Source organism: Azolla caroliniana, unplaced genomic scaffold (assembly GCF_043228905.1).
Source record: "Azolla caroliniana isolate FFs.n. ecotype wild unplaced genomic scaffold, voAzoCaro1.0.p SCAF_17, whole genome shotgun sequence".
NCBI classification, from domain to species: Eukaryota; Viridiplantae; Streptophyta; class Polypodiopsida; order Salviniales; family Salviniaceae; genus Azolla; species Azolla caroliniana.
Window position 1 is genome coordinate 8,266,543 of NW_028230452.1, and position 19,773 is coordinate 8,286,315.

General features: G+C 39.4%; 1 protein-coding gene across 1 annotated transcript in view; it reads left to right on the forward strand.

The window, feature by feature from the left end:
- Window positions 1-19,773, forward strand: part of LOC147853063 (MBOAT (membrane bound O-acyl transferase) family protein) — a 34,091-nt gene that overhangs the window by 6,487 nt on the left and 7,831 nt on the right. The window contains exons 3-13 of the mRNA XM_087333356.1: window positions 7,383-7,470; window positions 8,817-8,887; window positions 9,941-10,122; window positions 11,291-11,339; window positions 11,435-11,538; window positions 13,101-13,165; window positions 14,146-14,222; window positions 14,301-14,360; window positions 14,464-14,577; window positions 14,651-14,775; window positions 18,153-18,204. Of these exons, the coding sequence (XP_087189482.1) occupies window positions 7,383-7,470; window positions 8,817-8,887; window positions 9,941-10,122; window positions 11,291-11,339; window positions 11,435-11,538; window positions 13,101-13,165; window positions 14,146-14,222; window positions 14,301-14,360; window positions 14,464-14,577; window positions 14,651-14,775; window positions 18,153-18,204 (987 nt within the window). The remainder of the gene's footprint in view (window positions 1-7,382; window positions 7,471-8,816; window positions 8,888-9,940; window positions 10,123-11,290; window positions 11,340-11,434; window positions 11,539-13,100; window positions 13,166-14,145; window positions 14,223-14,300; window positions 14,361-14,463; window positions 14,578-14,650; window positions 14,776-18,152; window positions 18,205-19,773) is intronic.

Genomic DNA, 19,773 nt, shown 5'->3' on the forward strand with positions numbered 1-19,773 from the left:
GTGCATTGAGCTAGAGAACCACCGCCGAAATGCGGAATGCGTGTCCTCCGATAGTTACGTCTAAATCCCGTATCAAACCAGTAGGTCTTACCGAACTTGTATCTGCCATCCAGAGCCAAAACGGGCAAGGCTCCCATTCCAGGATTCCTAGGGTATTACAAGTCCGTAGACTAATCACGTTCACGCCCGATCCTCCGTCCACAATCGTTCATGGTAGTTCTCGTCGTTTGACGATGGCGATGATTGCCGGACTGTTTGTGTCAACCACTGTTGGCCCTTCTTCCGGATTTGAGAAGAACGCAGGAGTCGGCAACGGGTTTGATGTGGTCATTCTTGATGTCAGCCCTTCTGTAAACCGGGGCACTAGCCGTAATAACCAACCCAATGGCAGTGTAATTTGACATTCTTGTAACGCTTGCCATGTTGGGTTTTTAAGGCTGAATCATGTTGGTGGCCTCTTCCAGTTTGTCCTTTTGTTGTTCAAGCTTAGCCACATTCTGCTCATTTGCCTTCTTCACCCACTCTGTGGCTTGCTTTCGGATTGCCTCCTGTGTTTCCCACTCCGTTGTTTTGCCTTTTGACCTGGTGGTGACTTGTTGTATGTCGACGACTTCTGCTACCACTATATTTATTGTTGGTCATTTCTCGTAACTTTTAACCGAACATTGATTACTATAATGTCCTTCTTGCTGGCAATAGTAGCAGTATGGTTTCTGGGTGTTGCTAGATTCGACGTTCACTCCGGTACCCGGTTGAGGTCCTATTGGTGGTCGGTTAGGTGCTTGGCCTTGGTCCGGTTGGGTACTTGGTGTGCCCTTGTCTGGTTGCCATTGGTGGTCCTCCTTTCTAGTGTTCCATTTTTTGTTGAAGCGTTTTTTGTTCCGGTAACCCTATCGGGGCCGGTTTTCATAATTGCCTTGATCCTCCCTTCGTTGGTTGTAACCGGGGGAGTGATCCCAGTTGTATCGCTCATATCGATCACTGTTGTAATCCCGGTAGCTATCTTGCCGATCTTGGTCGTGAGTGTCTTTTCTGTCGTTGTACCGGACATCTTGCGCCGGCTGGTAACGCTCATCTCGTCGTCAACGTTCTTCTTCCTCCTCCCGGTTACTTCGGGGTTCGATTTGCCTTACCGGTGTCGCTTGTCGCTTGCCGGTTTAGCAAGTTATATTCGCATCGGTCCATGGTGTGCGCCCTAGAATGGCATAACATGCACTGTGTCTGCATGGTACATTCTATTGCTGAGTGCTCGGCATTGAGACAAGTCGTACATTGTATAGCTTGCCGAAAACGTGGGTCGTCTTCTGTCGGTAATGTACGTTGGAGTGCCCCCATTGTTAGCCATGCGCTTGTTTTCTTCATCTCCCTGACCCGTTCTATGACTTGGTCGATCGTGTTGGTGTGGAAATCGATCATTGCGCACACCGTATGCAGGGGTTCCCTGAGTGCGGATAGGAATATTGCTTTAGCCTCTGCTTCCGATGGTGCCCGATTTAGCTGGTTGTGCATTCGTTGGAACCGGATTACGAATTGCTGAATCGTTTCCGTAGGTTCTTGTCGTATAGTGTAGAATAGGCCGACCATCTCCCGCTGATCCACCTCCTTGTTGAAGAACTGTAAAAATCTGGTTTTTAAGTTCTCAAACGTCGTGATGGTGCCGGGAGAGTGCGTCAAGCGCCATTGTGTGGCTGGTCCTTCCAAGGTCATGTCAAACTCTGCAATCTTCGAGCGTTCTGCTTCGGCGGCGGTCAAGCGTTGCGACACATGGTTTGCTTCCCATGTTTGTAGAAATGCATAGATATGAGCTTCTTCATCCCGATCATCCCAGTAGTTGGGATATTGGAACGACATGTCGTCGTCCAGTGTCGGAACGCGGGCTAGTGGTGTCAGAGGTCTCCCCTCTTCTTTCGGTGTCAGAGGTATTTCCTCCTCTTCTTTCGGTGTTTCACGTGGCGGTGTCAAAAGTTGATCCGCCACTTGCTGGTCTGGGGCTTCCAGTTCCGTTAACTCTAGTTCTGGTGTCAGCAAGGTATCCGACTGCTCGTCCTCCGGTCCGTCTGGGGTGTCGTGGTTGCTACGGTAATTCAAATGGGCGATGCATTCGCCGTCCGAATCCGATTTGAGGGCTGAGAACGGTTCCGAATCGCCTTCCCCTATTGCTAATGCTTGTAGAATGGATTCTGCGTCCCGGAGACTGCTCAAGTTGCTTCCTTTGTCCGGGTGGGGAGTCTGATGCTCGCGGAGTGACTCCGCGGCCACTCGCCGGATTACTTTGGAAAATGATTGATCCACACGGATCTCTTCTACCGCCTGCTGGAAAGCCTCTCGCTTCCGCAATCGTTTGGCAAGTCTTCTTGCTCGCTCCGTAATCGGGTCGTTCATTGGTCTAGTCATCCATTCTCGTCGTTGTTCGTTGCGTTTGTGCAAGAATCGTGGTCGCCAAAAACTGTGTTATCGCTAGGGCCGGACAATGGCCTAACATAGGGTGTCCCTTTGAGACACTTCACCAAAGGGGTGTTGCGATGAGATAAACTTAGACCAAACTATTAATGAAACCCTAATTGGTTACTAATTGGCAAGATCATTAGTCACAATACACGCGTAAGATAGATTTCACTTAGCACAGAACGGTAATTAACTTGATTAAGATATAGAACAACAACACTCTATTAATTATCCGCTAAGGATTACAATCTAACCGGGCCCTTTTATAGGTCTCCGGCTCTAGGTACAAACCGGTGCCAACCGACAACTGGCTACGAACCAGTCCGGATCTGGATCGGCATACCGATTCCGGTCCGTCCGTTCGCTTCTCAAAATATCCTTCTAAATATTATAGATAATTAGCTCCCAGTTATTAATTATCCCCCTTTTCCCATTCTGGACTTCCCTTGTCGGCCGGCTAACACAGACTCTTAGACTCGTCACTCCTCACAACCCATCAGAAAAAAACCCCCAAAAAAACCAAACGAATATCGTGTATCATACGCATACGTTTGCAAATGTTCGAGTATGTCCAGTAAATTGGACGTACGTGAATATTAAGAACTATGTTGGAGAGCTAGGGATCCAATAGGAGGAATATCGGCTCTACTGCGATAGTTAAAGTGTCATCCACCTTGCGAGGAACATGGCCTACCATTCCCGGACGAAACATATCCAGCGGAGGTACCACTAGATCTGGGAGAGAGTAGAAGATCAAGAGTTCGTGCTAACGAATATCCACATAGAGGAGAATGGGTCGGATATGTTGACCAAGGTGTTGACAACCAACAAGCTGGACACGTGTCGAAAGCAAATCGGATTGACGAGACATCCCATGCCGGACTAAAGAGGGAGATTGTTGGGAAGTCGGTCCCTCTAGATGGGATCTAGTTATGAATGAAGAGGACCCAGTGAGAACAGGAAGATATCCGAAAACTGGATCAGATGGACCCGGTGAGAACCGGAAGAGAAGACATATTTGTAAATATGTTTTGAGTAAGCCTATTGAGGCTATATTTGTAAATAGCCCTAAGTTCATATGAGTATAAATATGACCTAGGGCAATCACAGAAGTGTGTTGTCATATTGTTGTATGTGCATAACTGTTGTAGAGAGAGAGAGAGAGATACAGAGTGATACCCTGTTGTAACCGCTGCTTGGCAAAGATACTGTGAAGTCAATATTTGCTCGTAAGAAAAGACCATGGCAAATACATCAGATGCTAAGGTGTATAAGAATAAAGCACAATATGAAAGGTCTAAGAGCTAAAAGACGAATAAAATTAAAGGGATATGAAATTAGAGGCGTTTTCCAAAAGTAGAAAAAGCAAGAAAAAAGAAAAAAACGCATAAAAAAGGCAGAGAAAAAGGCTCATAACTTCTTCATCTCATATCCAATTTTCAAAAGAAAAGATTTGTAAGAAAGCTGACAAAGAGAGATTTCTTGTATGACAAATTTGGATGCCAAACTGGAAATAAAGATATGAAAAACACATCACACAAACTCAAGGATATGTAGAAAGAAAAGAAAAGAAAAAAGCAAGAATAACGCAACTAAAAACCTATAAATATGAGGGTATTCTTAGCAATTGGGAGAGACAAAAGGATGAATAGAATATCTACAAGAAGAAGTGAGGAAGAATAAGAAGATTAGAAGAACTGAGAAGAATATTAGTTGAATAAAGAGAGAAGAAGGAAATACTATTTTGGGTAATAGTATATTGAAGTAGTTATTTGGGGTTGTTACTTTTGGAGTCTAAGAGGATTGTATTGTTTTCCTAATAGTATATCGAAGTATTATTTTCTCTTCCTCTTCTCTTCTCTATCTTTTTTCTTTCTCTCATCATCAATACAGAGCTCGAGGTCGTTGCCTCCGAGTCTCTAATTGTAACTTTCTTATATAGTGATAGTTTGGAGTTTGTGGGCTCCCGTGGTTTTTTCCCTATTAGGGTTTTCCACGTAAACATCATGTGTACTCTCTATTGTTCGTGTGTGTACGTGCGTTCACCCTCTACTTGCCATTAATGTGTTTGATTCTCATTGAAGTGATTCAAGTCTCGGATGTGGTTGAGCAATATTCCGCGCTATTTCCTTCAAAAACTTCAAGATTGCACACGACACTCTCCACAATAGAGGCAGAGTATATAGCCACGTCAGAAGCAGCCAAGGAAGCCGTCTGGTTGCACCGATTGTTTATTGATGTTTTGGCTTAAGGCCAAATCGACCATACGACGCCAACCCTTTATTGCGACTCACAAAGCGCAATACACCTCATCCGAAAATCCGATATAACATGCTAAGACAAAGCATATTGAAGTGAGGTACCATCATATTTGGGAGCTTGTCACTCGTAAGAAGGTCAAAGTCCAAAAGGTGGATATCAAGGTGAACATCGTTGACAGCCTGACCAAGCCTCTCCTAGATCAACACTTCAACGCACTAAGAGGACATTTGGGACTACAACAAGTGAGCAAGAAAAGAGGAGCCGAACGAGGAGTAGAAGGTAAGTCGAAGAATAACATGACCAAACAAGTCAAAATGATGAAGTCGAAGGAGCAAGACAGCCTAAAGGCTGTAGACACAATTGAGTGCGAGGAGACCGAAAGGACAGATGACGATTGAGGATCGAGGATCGAGGATCGAATGGAACCGAAAACCAATCAACGACCCATTAAAGAGCAAGGGTACCAACACGCACAAAGAGCCAACAACTTAAAAGCCAAAAGCCGAATCGGTCATCAACCAATTCGAACACCAGCCTACTTGACAAGCAACCGATCAATTGACTCTGACTCTACATCTGTCGATTCAACTACCAACTGATCGGCTTGTAACATACATATAGTAGATTAAGTTTAAGATGTAATTTGAGCCTATGGGGGAGATAACCCAATCACATTGTACGTAAAACAAAGTAGTCCTTTTTCCGAGAGAGTTTGTTGGGATAAAAGTCCCACTCCACCCACTTTGTATTTGTAGTGTGAACATAGTTAACCTAACTATATAAGTAGGTAATTGTTCTTGTAAAGATGAGTTCGACGGTTAATGTAAGATAGTCTTTTTTTAGCACATCTCTCTCTCTCTCTCTCTCTCTCTCTCTCTCTCTCTCTCTCTATATATATATATATATATATATATGCAACTGTCTGATTTCATCTTCTTGAATATTGTCACGATGCATATCTTTATCTTAATCACTACGTGTGTTGTTTGCTAGACTCATTGACAAGTCCTCAATCTTCCACAACATCAATCATAAGATACTCCACAAGATACACTTCATTTTTGCATGAAATATCATTTTTTTTGTCAATATGGTTGTAGTCTAATTGTTGCTATTGAGAGTTGAACTTTGACATATTGCTTGCATGGGATAAATCTATTGATATATGTCTATCTCTCTCTAAACGTATTGCTCCCATATTTTTTGAGTCAATTGACCTTTGACAAGAGGGTGTTGTAATGGAAGCACATGCAGTGAGTGGGTGGAAAGGCTAGTTGGCTACCCAAATCTAAGGCCTTCAAACCCCAACATATTTTAGAAGAGATCTTGTGGATATATAGAAATATTGCATATTATCTCTTGGTTGTTAAATTCTTGTTGATCATTGCATTTGTGTGTGCATAATTGTTGATATCATAGAATTACTCCTAAACCCTCGTAGTTTTTGGCACAACATTGTTGTGCATAGGTGCTCACTAGTTGGTTTGGTACATTTGTTAAGCTCCACAAATCCTACAATATCCTACATTTTACACATGTCAATACAAGTAGAATTGATTCTCTCTAACACTCTCTTTTCGATAGGTTATGTTTCAGCTTCCCTAGGACATTAACCCACTCCATTATTAATCCATTATGATAGAATTATACTCTCAATTTGTTTTGACTCAATGGAGTATACTCATGGGCTTGATCTTGCCTCAACCCCAAGAATAAGAGGAGAAAGAACACCGGTATAACTATTTCCCAAAGGACTTAACTCACATTCTCTTCAATGTGAGATTGTGAATTGTGCCAATATGTTGTTTTGTGTTTGAACAAGGCCACAAGTCAAAGTATCACATAGTAATGAATGCTCTATCCTTCGATTGCATCCAAGCTTGGTGTCCCCAAACCCTATCCATAGACTTTGTTTCTCTCCTAGACACAACATGCACTCTCAACTGAAAACAACCCTCCATAACGGTCAAAAGGCGGAGATGGAAAGAATAGGGACGAATGAACCACCATAAAATCGCTTGAAATAGAAGCCTTTCATGTGATAAGGGAATGAAGTGACCTAGATGGCTTACTCATATAAATCAATCGATCGATATCTATGCATGCATATAAACATGTTCAAATGGGCAGGTAGGTGGACAACACCCCCTCCCCTCCCCCTATATGTGAAGAAATGGCCAAAGGACAAGAATAGGGGCATTTGGGGAAATAAAGGAACTGTAGGGGTTGGGGGGCATTTCTTAGAAATAAAGAAAGAAAGAAAGCAAAAGGCTTCTTCTTCTTCTCTCTTTTCGTTTGAACTTTGAACATTGTTACACACAGTCCGTTTCCATTTCTTTCTTTATTTTTTTTGCTTGAATTCGTTGGCTCCTTTTGTCTGTTGAGAAGGACGAGCAGAGCAGGAGCTGTCGGGATTCGAATGCTTCTAGCTAAGCGGAGCAAGAAAGGGTCCATGTATGGCTTCTGGGGAGCCATGGAACTCGTTTTCCTACTCGTATACGCTGCTCTTTTCTACGCCTTCCTGGCCTCTAGATCGCTTCGACTTGCTGCAGGCCAGTTTCTGATTATATGAAATTTTAATTATCGCTTTTCCAGAACGAAGGAATGGGAGTCTTTTGGATCCCTAATGTTTTCGCCTTACTTATTTTTATTTTGGATCTATATTTTTTGGTTAGTTTTGCTTGGTTCTATGTTCACGTAGACAAGAATTTAGGACATCAAACGTTGTCATCTTAATATCAGAAGGACGGACACGAAATCATGGTAATGATTCTTATCATGAGAGAAATCTCCATTTTTGATCAATCTGATGAATTGACATTCATGTGTTATCAAGCCGAATGATGACTCCATGGTCTTGGTTCGGCATTCTCTATGCTCATTGCCAAAGACATAATAGTTATCATGGAGCCATGTATGGATTTCAAGCATATATTTGTGGTTGAGCCATGTATGGATTTCAAGACTCATTTTGACTATTTTTTGGGATAGTTTCCAACTGCATATTAGGGGTTAACGTCATGAATCTGTGCAAGAATTCCTGGATCCGAGTGATGATTAAATTCCACCTGTGATCAAGTGGAATGATGATTCCGAGGTATGCATATCATGAATGCCAAGCCCAAAAGGTGATGACTTTGTGCAAAGTCTGTTGAAACAATGTGATAATCAATATCCAATCATGATCAACAATGATGACGACTCCAGGTTTCAGTTTGATATAATCTAGATGGAGGGATCAATATGTCCTGGTAAAAATGTGTAGACAGCCATGCTATTGGGTAGATCCTCTGAAGCAACATGATGATTGACATCCTCTTTATGATGATGTCTCCGGAGTCTTGTTTCCGCAGTCTCTCAATGCCTATTGGTAATTATATAGTAGTGAGCAAAGCTTGTGATGGACATGTCATGAAAAAAATGCCAAGACTAAAAGTCTTGCCTTTGTTCAGGGCTCATGGGCATAAGACTTGAGTAATGCTATGCTGCTTGCTTCGTTTTGGAGTGAACTATGGTCTGTTATGTATTGATTGGATCAATGAAGAAGAATGCTTGTACTTATTGAAAAGTTACATTCGGTATATCATTCCGTTGGCTATATCGAGCACTATTGGGAAAGGAGTGTCATTTTGACCATTGAGTTTGGACATTATCAACATTTTTAAATAGAAATTCTGTCATTATGAGTAAGATCTGGTTTGCAAGGGGTGTCTGACATGGCTGAGCATATTAGAAGCTACCAGCTTATGTTTGGAATTTACTGTCAGAAGTTGCAAAAAGGAGCAATAGGGGAATTACACATATTTTCATTGGTCACTCTCAATTGGATTGAAATATGGGAGACATCAATGCTTGGAATTTCTGATGTGGCAAAGGTGCAAATGGAAGACTTCACGAAAGATGCATGATGGTCAAAATTATATTGTTAATAAACTTGGTTGGAGATGTTTAATGATAATTTTGTTATTTATCATCCTAAGTGCACTTTGGAGAGAAGAATAGAATATACTGTTGATTCACAATGTGTCTTGGATTTTCAAGAGCCATTAATATTTGTAAGAATATACTGATTAATTTCTGTTTTCTCCCATTATGAATTGTTTTTACAGAATACAGTATTGGGAGCAAGAATAGTAGATTATGGGGATTACAAAAAGAGAGGTTTTGGATGCAGCTTAATGTAACTTCTCAAATTCTAATGGTTCAATTAAAGTGAATTATACTTCTCTACCTGTCTGTGGAATATAGATCCAGCTATCATACCATATGGGTTGTTTTATGGGAGACTAATGCTCTTTTTATCAATAAACTAAATTAGATTGATGTATTAATCCAATATTGATGTCAGAAAGCAAAACACTCCATTGGGTTTTAAGACAATTTTTACCATCAATTCTTCCTTCACAACAGAGCTCCTTATGTCATTGTTTTTCTTCCACGTTGGTAGAATAGGACTTTTCCATTATGTTGTTGTAGTCATGACTTTCCTTTGGGACGACCTGAAGGAAAGGCACGGGTCTTTCTAAAGGCGTGGCTTCTCTGGTGTATTTAAAGGACGCTTGACATAGATCTCTCTAAAGGGTTGCCTTCCATGGTGCGTATAATTGCATTGGCTATCAGATCGGCATGCCAAGGCATGTTTTTTATTCCTGCTGTATTAGTCTGTGATAGTTCAGTACTTTAGTCCTTTCAATTACAATTGGGGGTTCCTTGCTACAGATGCAAAACTGATTTCTTACACCCTTTATTATATGGTTCTTGTGTCTTTACAAGGAGATAAGAATTCTGACAGGACATTTTTGAACAATGTGAGTTACGGCTACCAGCAATCCATACGATAATGCTGTATACCACTTTAAAGTAAGTTCTACGGCATCCTTTTGGGAACAGAGGGAACAGAGGTTACCATCAACCACAATTAGGTCTATACCTATACATGAGCAAAAAATCACAGATGATTAGGGGTACACTCTATGAAGGGTTACATGTGGTGTCTATTAAGAATTGTGGTTGGGGTGTCACTTCATGTATGGTTTTTCTGTCAAGATTGGGATGTCCAGAACTTCTGGATCCATGTAATACACTGAATCTTTGATTTGGCTTCTAGGATTTAGTTCCCAAGACACTAAGTGCAATATTTTCAACTGTTTGATTAATTTGTATCTTGTAATTTGCATTGCTGTTATTGGATTTGACCTTTTATAACCCAACCTTCATTACCGAATTAATGCAGGATTTGTCAGATAGCCAGTGGCGTAATTTTCGTCAGAACCTGCCAGTTTTGACATTGGTGATGGCTTTTTTCATCCTTGCTGCCAATGCATTGAGAGGATATTTCTCATTACATGGGAAAGGGATGGCACGTGTACTGCTTGTCTTCTCGCTCATCTACATTTCTTATTTGCATGGAGCATGGTATGCTTTCAGTGTAATCAATTTTTTAAAGAAAAACATAGCTGTAAAAATTCATCAAAACTAAGGATATACAAGATATGCATGGTATGAGATAGGTAGATATAATATTTATGTCCATGGGACGCTGCGTATGATCTGTGGAACAGGGCTGAGCTCATGGTGAGGGTCAAACTTGGGTTCCCTCAAGGGGTGAAATGGTGGAGAATCATTGAGAATCAGAAAAACAAGATGTCCATCAAGTTGTGTTGACATGAATCTCTTTTGTTTTAATCAATACAGGAGATGATGAGGATATACTTATCACTTTATTCCAGCTTTCTACTGGAGTTCATTTGAGAGATTTGGGGAACAAAATAATACGCATGCCCATCCATAGAAGAGCACTTTGCTTCTCCAGTATGTGATTTCATGCTCACAAGGGCCAAACTGTAAAGAAATTGGGCAGAGAATTATTGATAAAGTCATTGCTTTGCACATTAATGACCCTTATATATATTGAATGGCAATGAGATTTTATGCTATCCCCGTTTATGCACGTTTAGCTGATTTCTCAGTATTAGTCATATAGTTCTGCCTTAATTGGATTGGTCAAGCTGACAATTATGCAGCACACCTGTGGTAATGGTGGGATAGAAGGGTAAGTATGTCATGTTCACCCTCTATTTTGCGGCTCAAGTTTCAGATACTTTGAGAGTGGAAGTTATTGATGTGAGAAGACAGAACCTTCACACAACTTTAATGGGATTAGGAAAATGGTATTGACCATCAACTGACCATACCATAATAGGTTTCATTTTTTCCAGCACACACCTAGGATAGGAAGATGTCTGCTGCACCAGAGTATCACTTGAAGCTCATATATTGTGTAACAAAGGGGCTGGGTTTGACAAAGTCTTTCGTTTACAGATTTGGATTTAAAATTCTCTCAGATGATTATGTGAATTCATATAAGATTCTAATGGTAGATGGTTTCCTAATATCTTTGAACTTATGACCGTGTATGTTTCTGAAATGTAAGCCATTACTCAAATGGAGTGATTCTAATAAACTAGCTAGGATTCAGGAAATAAGTGGTGTCATGGTGTTATATGACTTTCTAGAAATTAGAAAAATGGGGCAACAAACTGGTTTGTCCTTTACTTAGATACTTTCAAAAATATGTTTGCAGCATTATTTTTCTGCTGATTATTATCTCGGGCAATTATGTGATTGTAAAGGTGAGTTGATTATTTCTTGTCGTACATCAATTGACATATTCTACTGTATCAAAATTCTTTTCTTCCTCATTGCACCTTATTTTGAATTTTTGCAGGCATTAGCCGGAAATTCCTTTTTTCCAGTCGTGTTGTGGGTGTACAACTTACTTTTCCTTGTCAGCAACCGGGTGTTTGAGGGTTACACATTTTCATCATTTGGGTAATTTCAGAAACTTGCAGATGGTTTATGAGCATGGCATTCTTATTTTACATCTGCATGTATAGCCAGCCAGCTGGAAGTCAGTCATTAAATTGGTGAAAATACTTGTAGATGCATTCACATGTTGTGCATTAGAGATTGTTTTTCCTAGTCAAACTACTCTTAAAATTTTCCTTTCGAGCAATATGATAATTCTTTGTTGCTTTGCACTGAATTGGAATGTTTTACAGAATGTGGAAAAGGTCCAGATTTGACTAATGGTAACTATATCTTATTCTCAATCTGCATTTAGGCCGAATAACCACATATGTGCAGCCCTACTCCATCCTTCTTATGGCCAAGGCAATATGTTATTGACACTTACACTACCGAATGGACGGTGGAGAATTAACAAGATATAAAACAGTGCAGTGTTTCTGGGACATCTTTAACTTCACTGTGTCCTCGTCAAAGATACTGTATATCGTGCTTCAAACCACCTTATTTATCACCTGCTTCTATTATATTCTTAGGAGTTCTTATCTCTTTTGTGGGTAGAGTTTTTGTTTTATTTTTCATTCTCCGGTTGTCTTACCATAGGGTAGTATACTTATCATATCCTGTGATATTTTGGTGCCAACAATATCTCTTGGCATTAATGATGTGAGTTGCTCATTGTTCAAGCTATGAAGCCTTGCATTATAAAGCAGGTGATATTCCACATTTTGACAAGGGCATTCAAGTGGCTGAAGTTTGTATCTCTTTTGTGGGTAGAGTTTTGTTTTATTTTTCATCCATTTCCCAGGCTTATCATAAAGATGTATACTGGTCATAAACCATGATGTAATAGAAACTTACTGGATTGTTTCATTTAGGAGCCAACACCTTCTCTTGGATTTATTGATGCAAGTCTCCCATTGTTCAACCTATGAAGCCATCCACGATGATGTAGATAATGTTCCACATTTTGAGAAGGGCATTCAAGAGCTAAAGTTCTTAGCCCTTTTGTGGATGGAGTTTTTCTTCTTCTTTTTTATCCTTTTGCCCGTCTTACCATAAAAAGCGTATGACGCAATAGAAACTTGCATGATTGCTCATTCAGGAGCCAACACCTTCTGTTGGCTTTAATGATGTGAGTCGCTTATTCTTCAAACCATGAAGCCATGCACGATGAAGTAGATGGTGTTTCACTTTTTGAGAAGGGCAATCAAGAGCTGATGCGTGAACTCATTGCATGTGTCTGTTAATGTTTTCTTTTACTTCATTCTTATTTTATCATGATTTGTCTCAACTTGTTTGAGCTTTTTTTTGCTTTGCCTTGGGAGTTTTCTTTATTCAACTTTCTATTCACAAATCCAAATCATAGGAAAGTATATATCATTTTGAGAGCAAGGAAAACTTTAGATGAGTTGAAATCAATGTGTTTGCTTGTTTCAATACAAATCTGAAATTGTTAAATTATGAGTTTGTAAATTGATAGCCAAGTTATATGAACTGTTTCTGGGCAATAATAAATAAAAATTTGAAGACTTGTTATTATCTTAAGGGTCACTTAATTGCAGTGAGTAACTATTTTTCTACAGGAGTGCATTTGGCTATTTGGACAATTATCGAGGCGTGCAGCGCTGGCACATCTGTTACAATTTTGGTACTTGTACTAGTGTTTAAAAAGAAGATGTTTAAATATTTTGTAAATCAATCCTTTTCTCTGTTTTTGTTCTTTGGTGAGTTGTCAATGGTGCTTAAAAATATGAAAGCCACATGCTAGTTGTGAAAGTGAAATTACAAGAAGACGGACAAACTATGCCTTATTGAAGAAACACAAAAGGTTGCGTCTGTTCTTTGACACATGGAAGGAAACCTCTTCCTCAGAAGAATAGCTTGGTGAAGGGATGTCTGACCTAATCTTAATAATCAGACTTTAACTACATTATACAGAAATTCTGGTGACATTTAAACATTCACCAAAGGAAATGGAGATTCTTTTCTCCTAAAGATATAATAGAAAGGTTCTTAGCAGATACATATTTGAACTCTTTGTCAATGATTAAAATTACACAACTTACACCAAAATGACCATAAAAGGATGGGGTTGTCTGGCCTCCAAGCCCATTTGTGACTGTGGAAGGTTTGTCAACAACTCTTAATTTTGCAAACTTGTTAAATGTGATTGAACCTGGCATGAAAGGAGATGTTTGTATAAAGATTTTGGATATCGTGTCTTTGCTGAATCAAAAGCGATGACATTTTGGTTGAGGATCTTTTACTTCAGAAAGAAAGAAAGAAAGCTATATTAACAACTTTTAAGAGACAAAAAAGGCCTATAAGACCAAACAAGAGGTTACATTTTACAATGTTCTCTCGTCTTTGTGAACAACAAACTGAAACAAGTACAACTAAACATGTGATAATGAAGAATCTATATGTCTACCTGGAAAAGTACAATGCTTATTCACTTGGAAGTTTACATCTTATCATTCAAGAAGCTGTAAACTAATCATGCTGAAAGTTACTTCTTCAATATGCATGAGCACAAATTATATTCTACTATCAATACTGTGATATTTTGGCTGTGATATGTGGTCAGATCTGACTTCAATAACTAATGAGTTTGCATATGTCTGCCAGTTATGTTAAGAATGCTAAGCTTTGGCCTGGACTACCACTGGGGTTGCATTTGCCGTTTATCTTCAATTGATTGGGAGGCATGCCAATTTTCATGCACATTCAATTGTTGATGAAATGTTAAAATTGTCAGCTAAAAGTTTTTTTCTTGTGTTTAGAAACATTCTTCAAGTTGTGATGCATGCCGCTCAGGAGCAGTTTGTTATTTGGTCAGGCAGGTCATTGCCTTCTTTAACTTGCATCTCAGTATAGATTTTCCCAACGTGCTTGCATCTTATACTTTGCTTTCATGAAATTGAAATGTATTTGTGTTTGTCATAGGAGAAACACTTACCTTCCAGCAACTGTTCCCCTGAAATATACTTGTGTTATCTCTTTTATCCACCTCTGTACATTGCAGGGCCAATAATATCATTTAATGCTTTTGCATCACAGGTATTTAATCCCTTTATATGATTAGCTTTATATTTAATGCACTTATGTAATTATCCTGATGTGAATAATATAGCTGGAGTCTCCTCAAAAAACGCACAGTAAAGCAGATATCATCGTGTACGGATTGCGATGGATTGGGTGTTTAGTCTTGATGGAGATACTGACTCACTATTTCTACTATAATAGTCTGGCAATCAGGTTTGCTTTTTCTTTCTAGCTCATTGAAACATGTTTTTTATATCTGATTAACTGTGGTCACAGATTCTTTAGTACATGATTTGGATGGTGGTTTCTCTCACTATCCCCCACTCTCTCCGGTCTCTATATAGATGAGGTATCACATTACATAGAGAGATTCGGGGGTTCCGGAGCACGCCTAGAAGGTATAGCTATACAAATATTACTATATGCTGATGACATTGTGCTGATTTCTGACTCTCCGGAGGGACTACAAAGACATCTAAATGCATTAAAACTATTTTGTACGGACAAAGGTTTGTCAATCAACATGGACAAAACTAAAGTGATGGTGTTTAACACCACTTAAGCATGGGTAACAAGATTAGAACCAGAATTCTTCTTGGGAGAGGAAAAGGTGGAATACACACACTCCTACACATACCTAGGAGTAACATTTACAGGACCTAGGTTCTCCTTACAGGAGGCTGCTTGTGCCCGACTTTCTTGTGGATATCCAGCCCTTGGTGCTCTCGAGAGACAATGTGCACATCTGCAGTTCCAAGAGCCACGGACTAAGCTATTGTTATTTGATACACTTGTCACACCAACTCTTCTCTATGGAGTAGAAACATGGGGACCGAGTCTTAACAAGGCAAATCATTGGAAAGATTTAGAGAGACCTTTAGTGTCAATGATTGCTCGCATGATAAGGAGCAAAGCATCGGTGCCCCGCGATATAATCCGGGCAGAGATGGGAGCAGCACCTATAATAACCGAGACATTGTTCCGATCAGTGACATTTATCTAACGTCTTTGGGAGCTACCTAAACAAAGGTACCCAAGGCTGGCACTTATGTCATCAAGACAACTGGCTGAAATTGGAGACACTCATTGTTGGTATGCTGAAATGCAGCAATGGTTCGAGTCACATGGCATGAGTATAAATGCACTACCGCCGTTCCAATATAGCTTGGCCTGTCCCCACGTAAATATGACCAAAGTGGAAAAGAATAGAGTGATCCGGACTGATATTATTAACTTGGAAAACAAGATAACATGGATCAGCCCCAAAATACCACTTGGTACAAAGATGGCCCACTATAAGACGCACTTCTTACATACATCGGAGGATGGATTCGTCATCAGACCACCTTATATGGACATACATCTATCCTATGCGTTGTGTAGTGTGATAGGGCAGCTAAGAACTTCATCACATCAGCTATAGATTGAGGTAGGCAGTAATACACGACTACCTCAAGAAGAGAGAATTTGCCAATTGTGTCATCAAGGAGTGGAATCCGAGGAACCTATGTTTGTCATTGTAGTGTCTTTTATGAAATCAGAGGGAGATACCATTGCCTCTTTAAACAAGGCTTTGGCCCACTACGCAAGGTAATGGAATATGAGGACCAACGATGCCTAAGACTTTTCTTGCTAGAGCTCAAGAGACATCGAGAAAAGTTGTTGAAGAATACAGCCACACAAGCTCATCCACAAAGAACAATCACAACTTTCTTTAGCCCCATCACTCCTACTAATTCTACAAGTCCATCACGGGATACACAAATGGGCTCCAGACCAGGACATAACAAAGGGGTTAGAATTGATCGGGCAATGACAATTTGCCGTGCACGTAGGCCCCGCGCCCATGGACCATGACCTCGACACCGTTGTCATCGATAGATAAAAGCCATTATCTCCCGCCATCGTAGGTGCTTCCCTCGCTTCGGAGACATTTCCATTTGGATCGACCTATGCTAGAGATCTTTCGAAGACAAAAGCTACAATATACCTAACTTGAGAATCTCACATGTGCCAAAAATCAGATTCCCTCGTTTCTTCTCTTTTCATCTTATTTACTTTTATATTTACCAAGTAGTATTTATTTTATTTTGATTTGTTCTCAAAGACGAGACAACACTCAAGATGTAATATCTTATTTGGTCTTATAGGCCATTTTGGCCTTTTAAAAGACATTAATATATCATTTTTCTTTCTTTCTTTCTCATGCACCTCTCATTTCTTTTACGAAAAAAGAAAATATTGAAAATTGAAAAGTATGTGTGAAGTTCTTTAAACACAGAATTTGCTCATATTAAAAATTTAGAGGACATTCGAGCAAAACATTTAAGGGTTTCTCAATAATGGTAACATGCTATCTAGGTATATGCCGATTGTCATGCATATCTTCATATTGGTCTTTGAACAATGGGTGCATAATTAATGTGTAATGCTTAATGACTACGTTTGCCCTCAGAGGTTGACACACCAAGGGGTTTTGAAACTCAGACTTCAAAACAAGAAAGGACTCAGGCATGGAGGTTACACTAACCGTGGAGATTTTGGTCTGAAAATTTGTAAAGATTGAAGCCTACAATTAGTAAAAGTAAGAAGATTCAAAACCTCTGCCACCTCCCAATGGTTCTTGGTTGGACATGAGTATATTGATGGCGCCTACTGCAATGCAACGTTAAGTCTATTGCCCACCATGGCATACATTGAGCACCCGAAAACAGTTTTAAAAGTATGAAACATTAAGCATGCGTTTCTTAGCAACAATCCTCCTTTCTCAATATGTGGTACATCAACAATTGTGTACCAAGAGGTTTGCCCCTCCAGCACTTTGGAGATACCGCGAAATAACTTAGTCTTTTGATTTTGCCTTTGTGCGATCTGCTTGTATAGAAACTTTTGGTGCCCCCAAATCCTTCATGCCAAAGTTCTGACACATCATCTCTTTAGAGCCAACTTGCCATCTTTTGATTTTTCTACAAGCATCATATCCTCGACATACATGTAGCATGATGACATACTGTTCTGCGTGGAAAGCAGTTGCATATTCCATTTGTGAAATACATCAGGCTGTTTGATCCTCTGGATGTTGTGAAATTAAAATCTGGGGAAAATTTAGCACATGCAATGAATGTTAGCGCTATAAGGGGAAAACTAAGATATATTTTCTATTCCATTTGTGATTTTATGGTAATATAATTAAGGGAAAAGTACCATGATACCCTTGGAAGTTCGTCTATTTACCAGAATGCCCTTGGAAGTTCCAAATTTACCAAACTACCCCTATGTCCAAAAAATTACACTTTATGAAGTAATTATACACTCAAATCTTTGGTAAATAGGGCTAGTTCGGGTCCATTTCTTCCATCTTTGGTAAATAGGGCTTGTAGATTTGAGTGTATAATTACTCTATAAAGTGTAATTTTTTGGACATAGGGGTAGTTTGGTAAATTTGGAACTTCCAGGGGCATTCTGGTAAATAGACAAACTTCCAGGGCTATCCTGGTACTTTTCCCTATAATTAACTACCTTGTATGATATGTTAGAAGATGCATAATACCAAAGTGTGTGCATGACTGATGCTAATTTTGTTTGTACAGTGGAGTGTGGCAAACATTATCTCCCTGGGAGATATTTGCTGTTGGTTATGGGGTAAGAATTTCCTCATTTTGATGAAATGTGGATCTCTATTTATAATGTAACTTGTGGTAGAATGCTACTGTGTGTGAAACTCTTAAATTGGGCAAAGATAATAAAGTGTGCATGTTGCATTTCTACTCCTTGTTTGAGTCTACTTCAAATTAAGTCAATTTCTATTTCTATTTCTTTTCAGCTAATATGCAGATTTATTGCTCTTTGCTGTGTTTTTTTCCCTATTCCCTGATCTATTAATAGACCTAAGTTCAGTGGGATGCAATATAGTTTTCACCTTGAAATGCAATAATAAAATACTAACACTGGTGAGATTTATAGCTCGGTGTCTCCATGTGTTTTTCTTATTTTACTAATCAAAAGTCAAGGATCACTATTGTTCTGGAGTTCAGATAGTCAAGATTTAATTGTTGTCATTATTCTGAATACTGAACTAATTACCAGTTTGTGCAATCTGATAAACTCTATGGTTAAGACCAATAGGAGTTTAGAGCTCATCCTTGATGTGCCAGTCAAAAACCCTACAATTCAGGAATCTTGAATCAGAAAACTCTAATTTTTGAGGCAGTAAAAGCTCTAATATTTTTCCGCTGTGAGAAATCCTAAATGTATCTTCAATTGGAATTTAGCACCAATTTACTAATCTACAAAACAGAACATTTCATAAGAAGAAACATAAGTTTCCTGCGGCTAGTTACACCCACCCAACCCAAGGCTGACCATGACACAAAAAATTCAAAGATTTGCACCATGTACTCATGAATAACTTGACTTTATCTGGGTCTTGTTTAACCCCAGAGGCTGAAAGGAGGGTGGAAATGGCCCCGATCACGTGCACTATCAGCTTTATCCAATACATGGTCTTGGATAAAGATTTGCTGTTTACTGCTTACGGAAACATCCGATGATCACACCCCACCCCTGCCACGGGATATTTTTCAGAACTTCAATGACAATGAAATCATAGATTTTACTTAAGACTGTCTTGTAGTGCTGTCTTTGTAAATTAGATGTCCACTATAAGTGCTGAGAAGGCTTTCACATTACATTTTTTTAGGTTTTTGCACTAACTTTTCCTTTGTTTTTAGTTTGTTTACTTGATGTAATGCTCAACCTTTTGATTCCATACACACACACACTCTTTATTTGCATAATTTACAATGTGACGCATGTCAAAACTGTCATACCTGTCCGCATACATGTCAATCTGAGCCTGGGATTCAGTTTCATGTACAACTGCTTGTTTCATGCACCCAAACTGGTCCATAAAGCTTATTTTGAGAAACCATAGGAAACTCAGTTAAGGCAATTACTAATTCGAGGAATGCTGTATTATTGTAACTTGTGCAGTTCAGTTGCATTACACATGCTCGGTTGGGTGATAGTATTGATGGAGATGATGATTGCATGGATGAAAAATAAAGGCCATGATTGTGGATATGAGGATATTTTTGCTAGAATGTCATATGGTCTTAGAGAACCTGGCTATTTCACACAATTTGTGAAAATAGTGTGCTTCCAAAGTTCTAGAGATAGAATTCATAGGAAATAAAAGATCTTTACATAAGC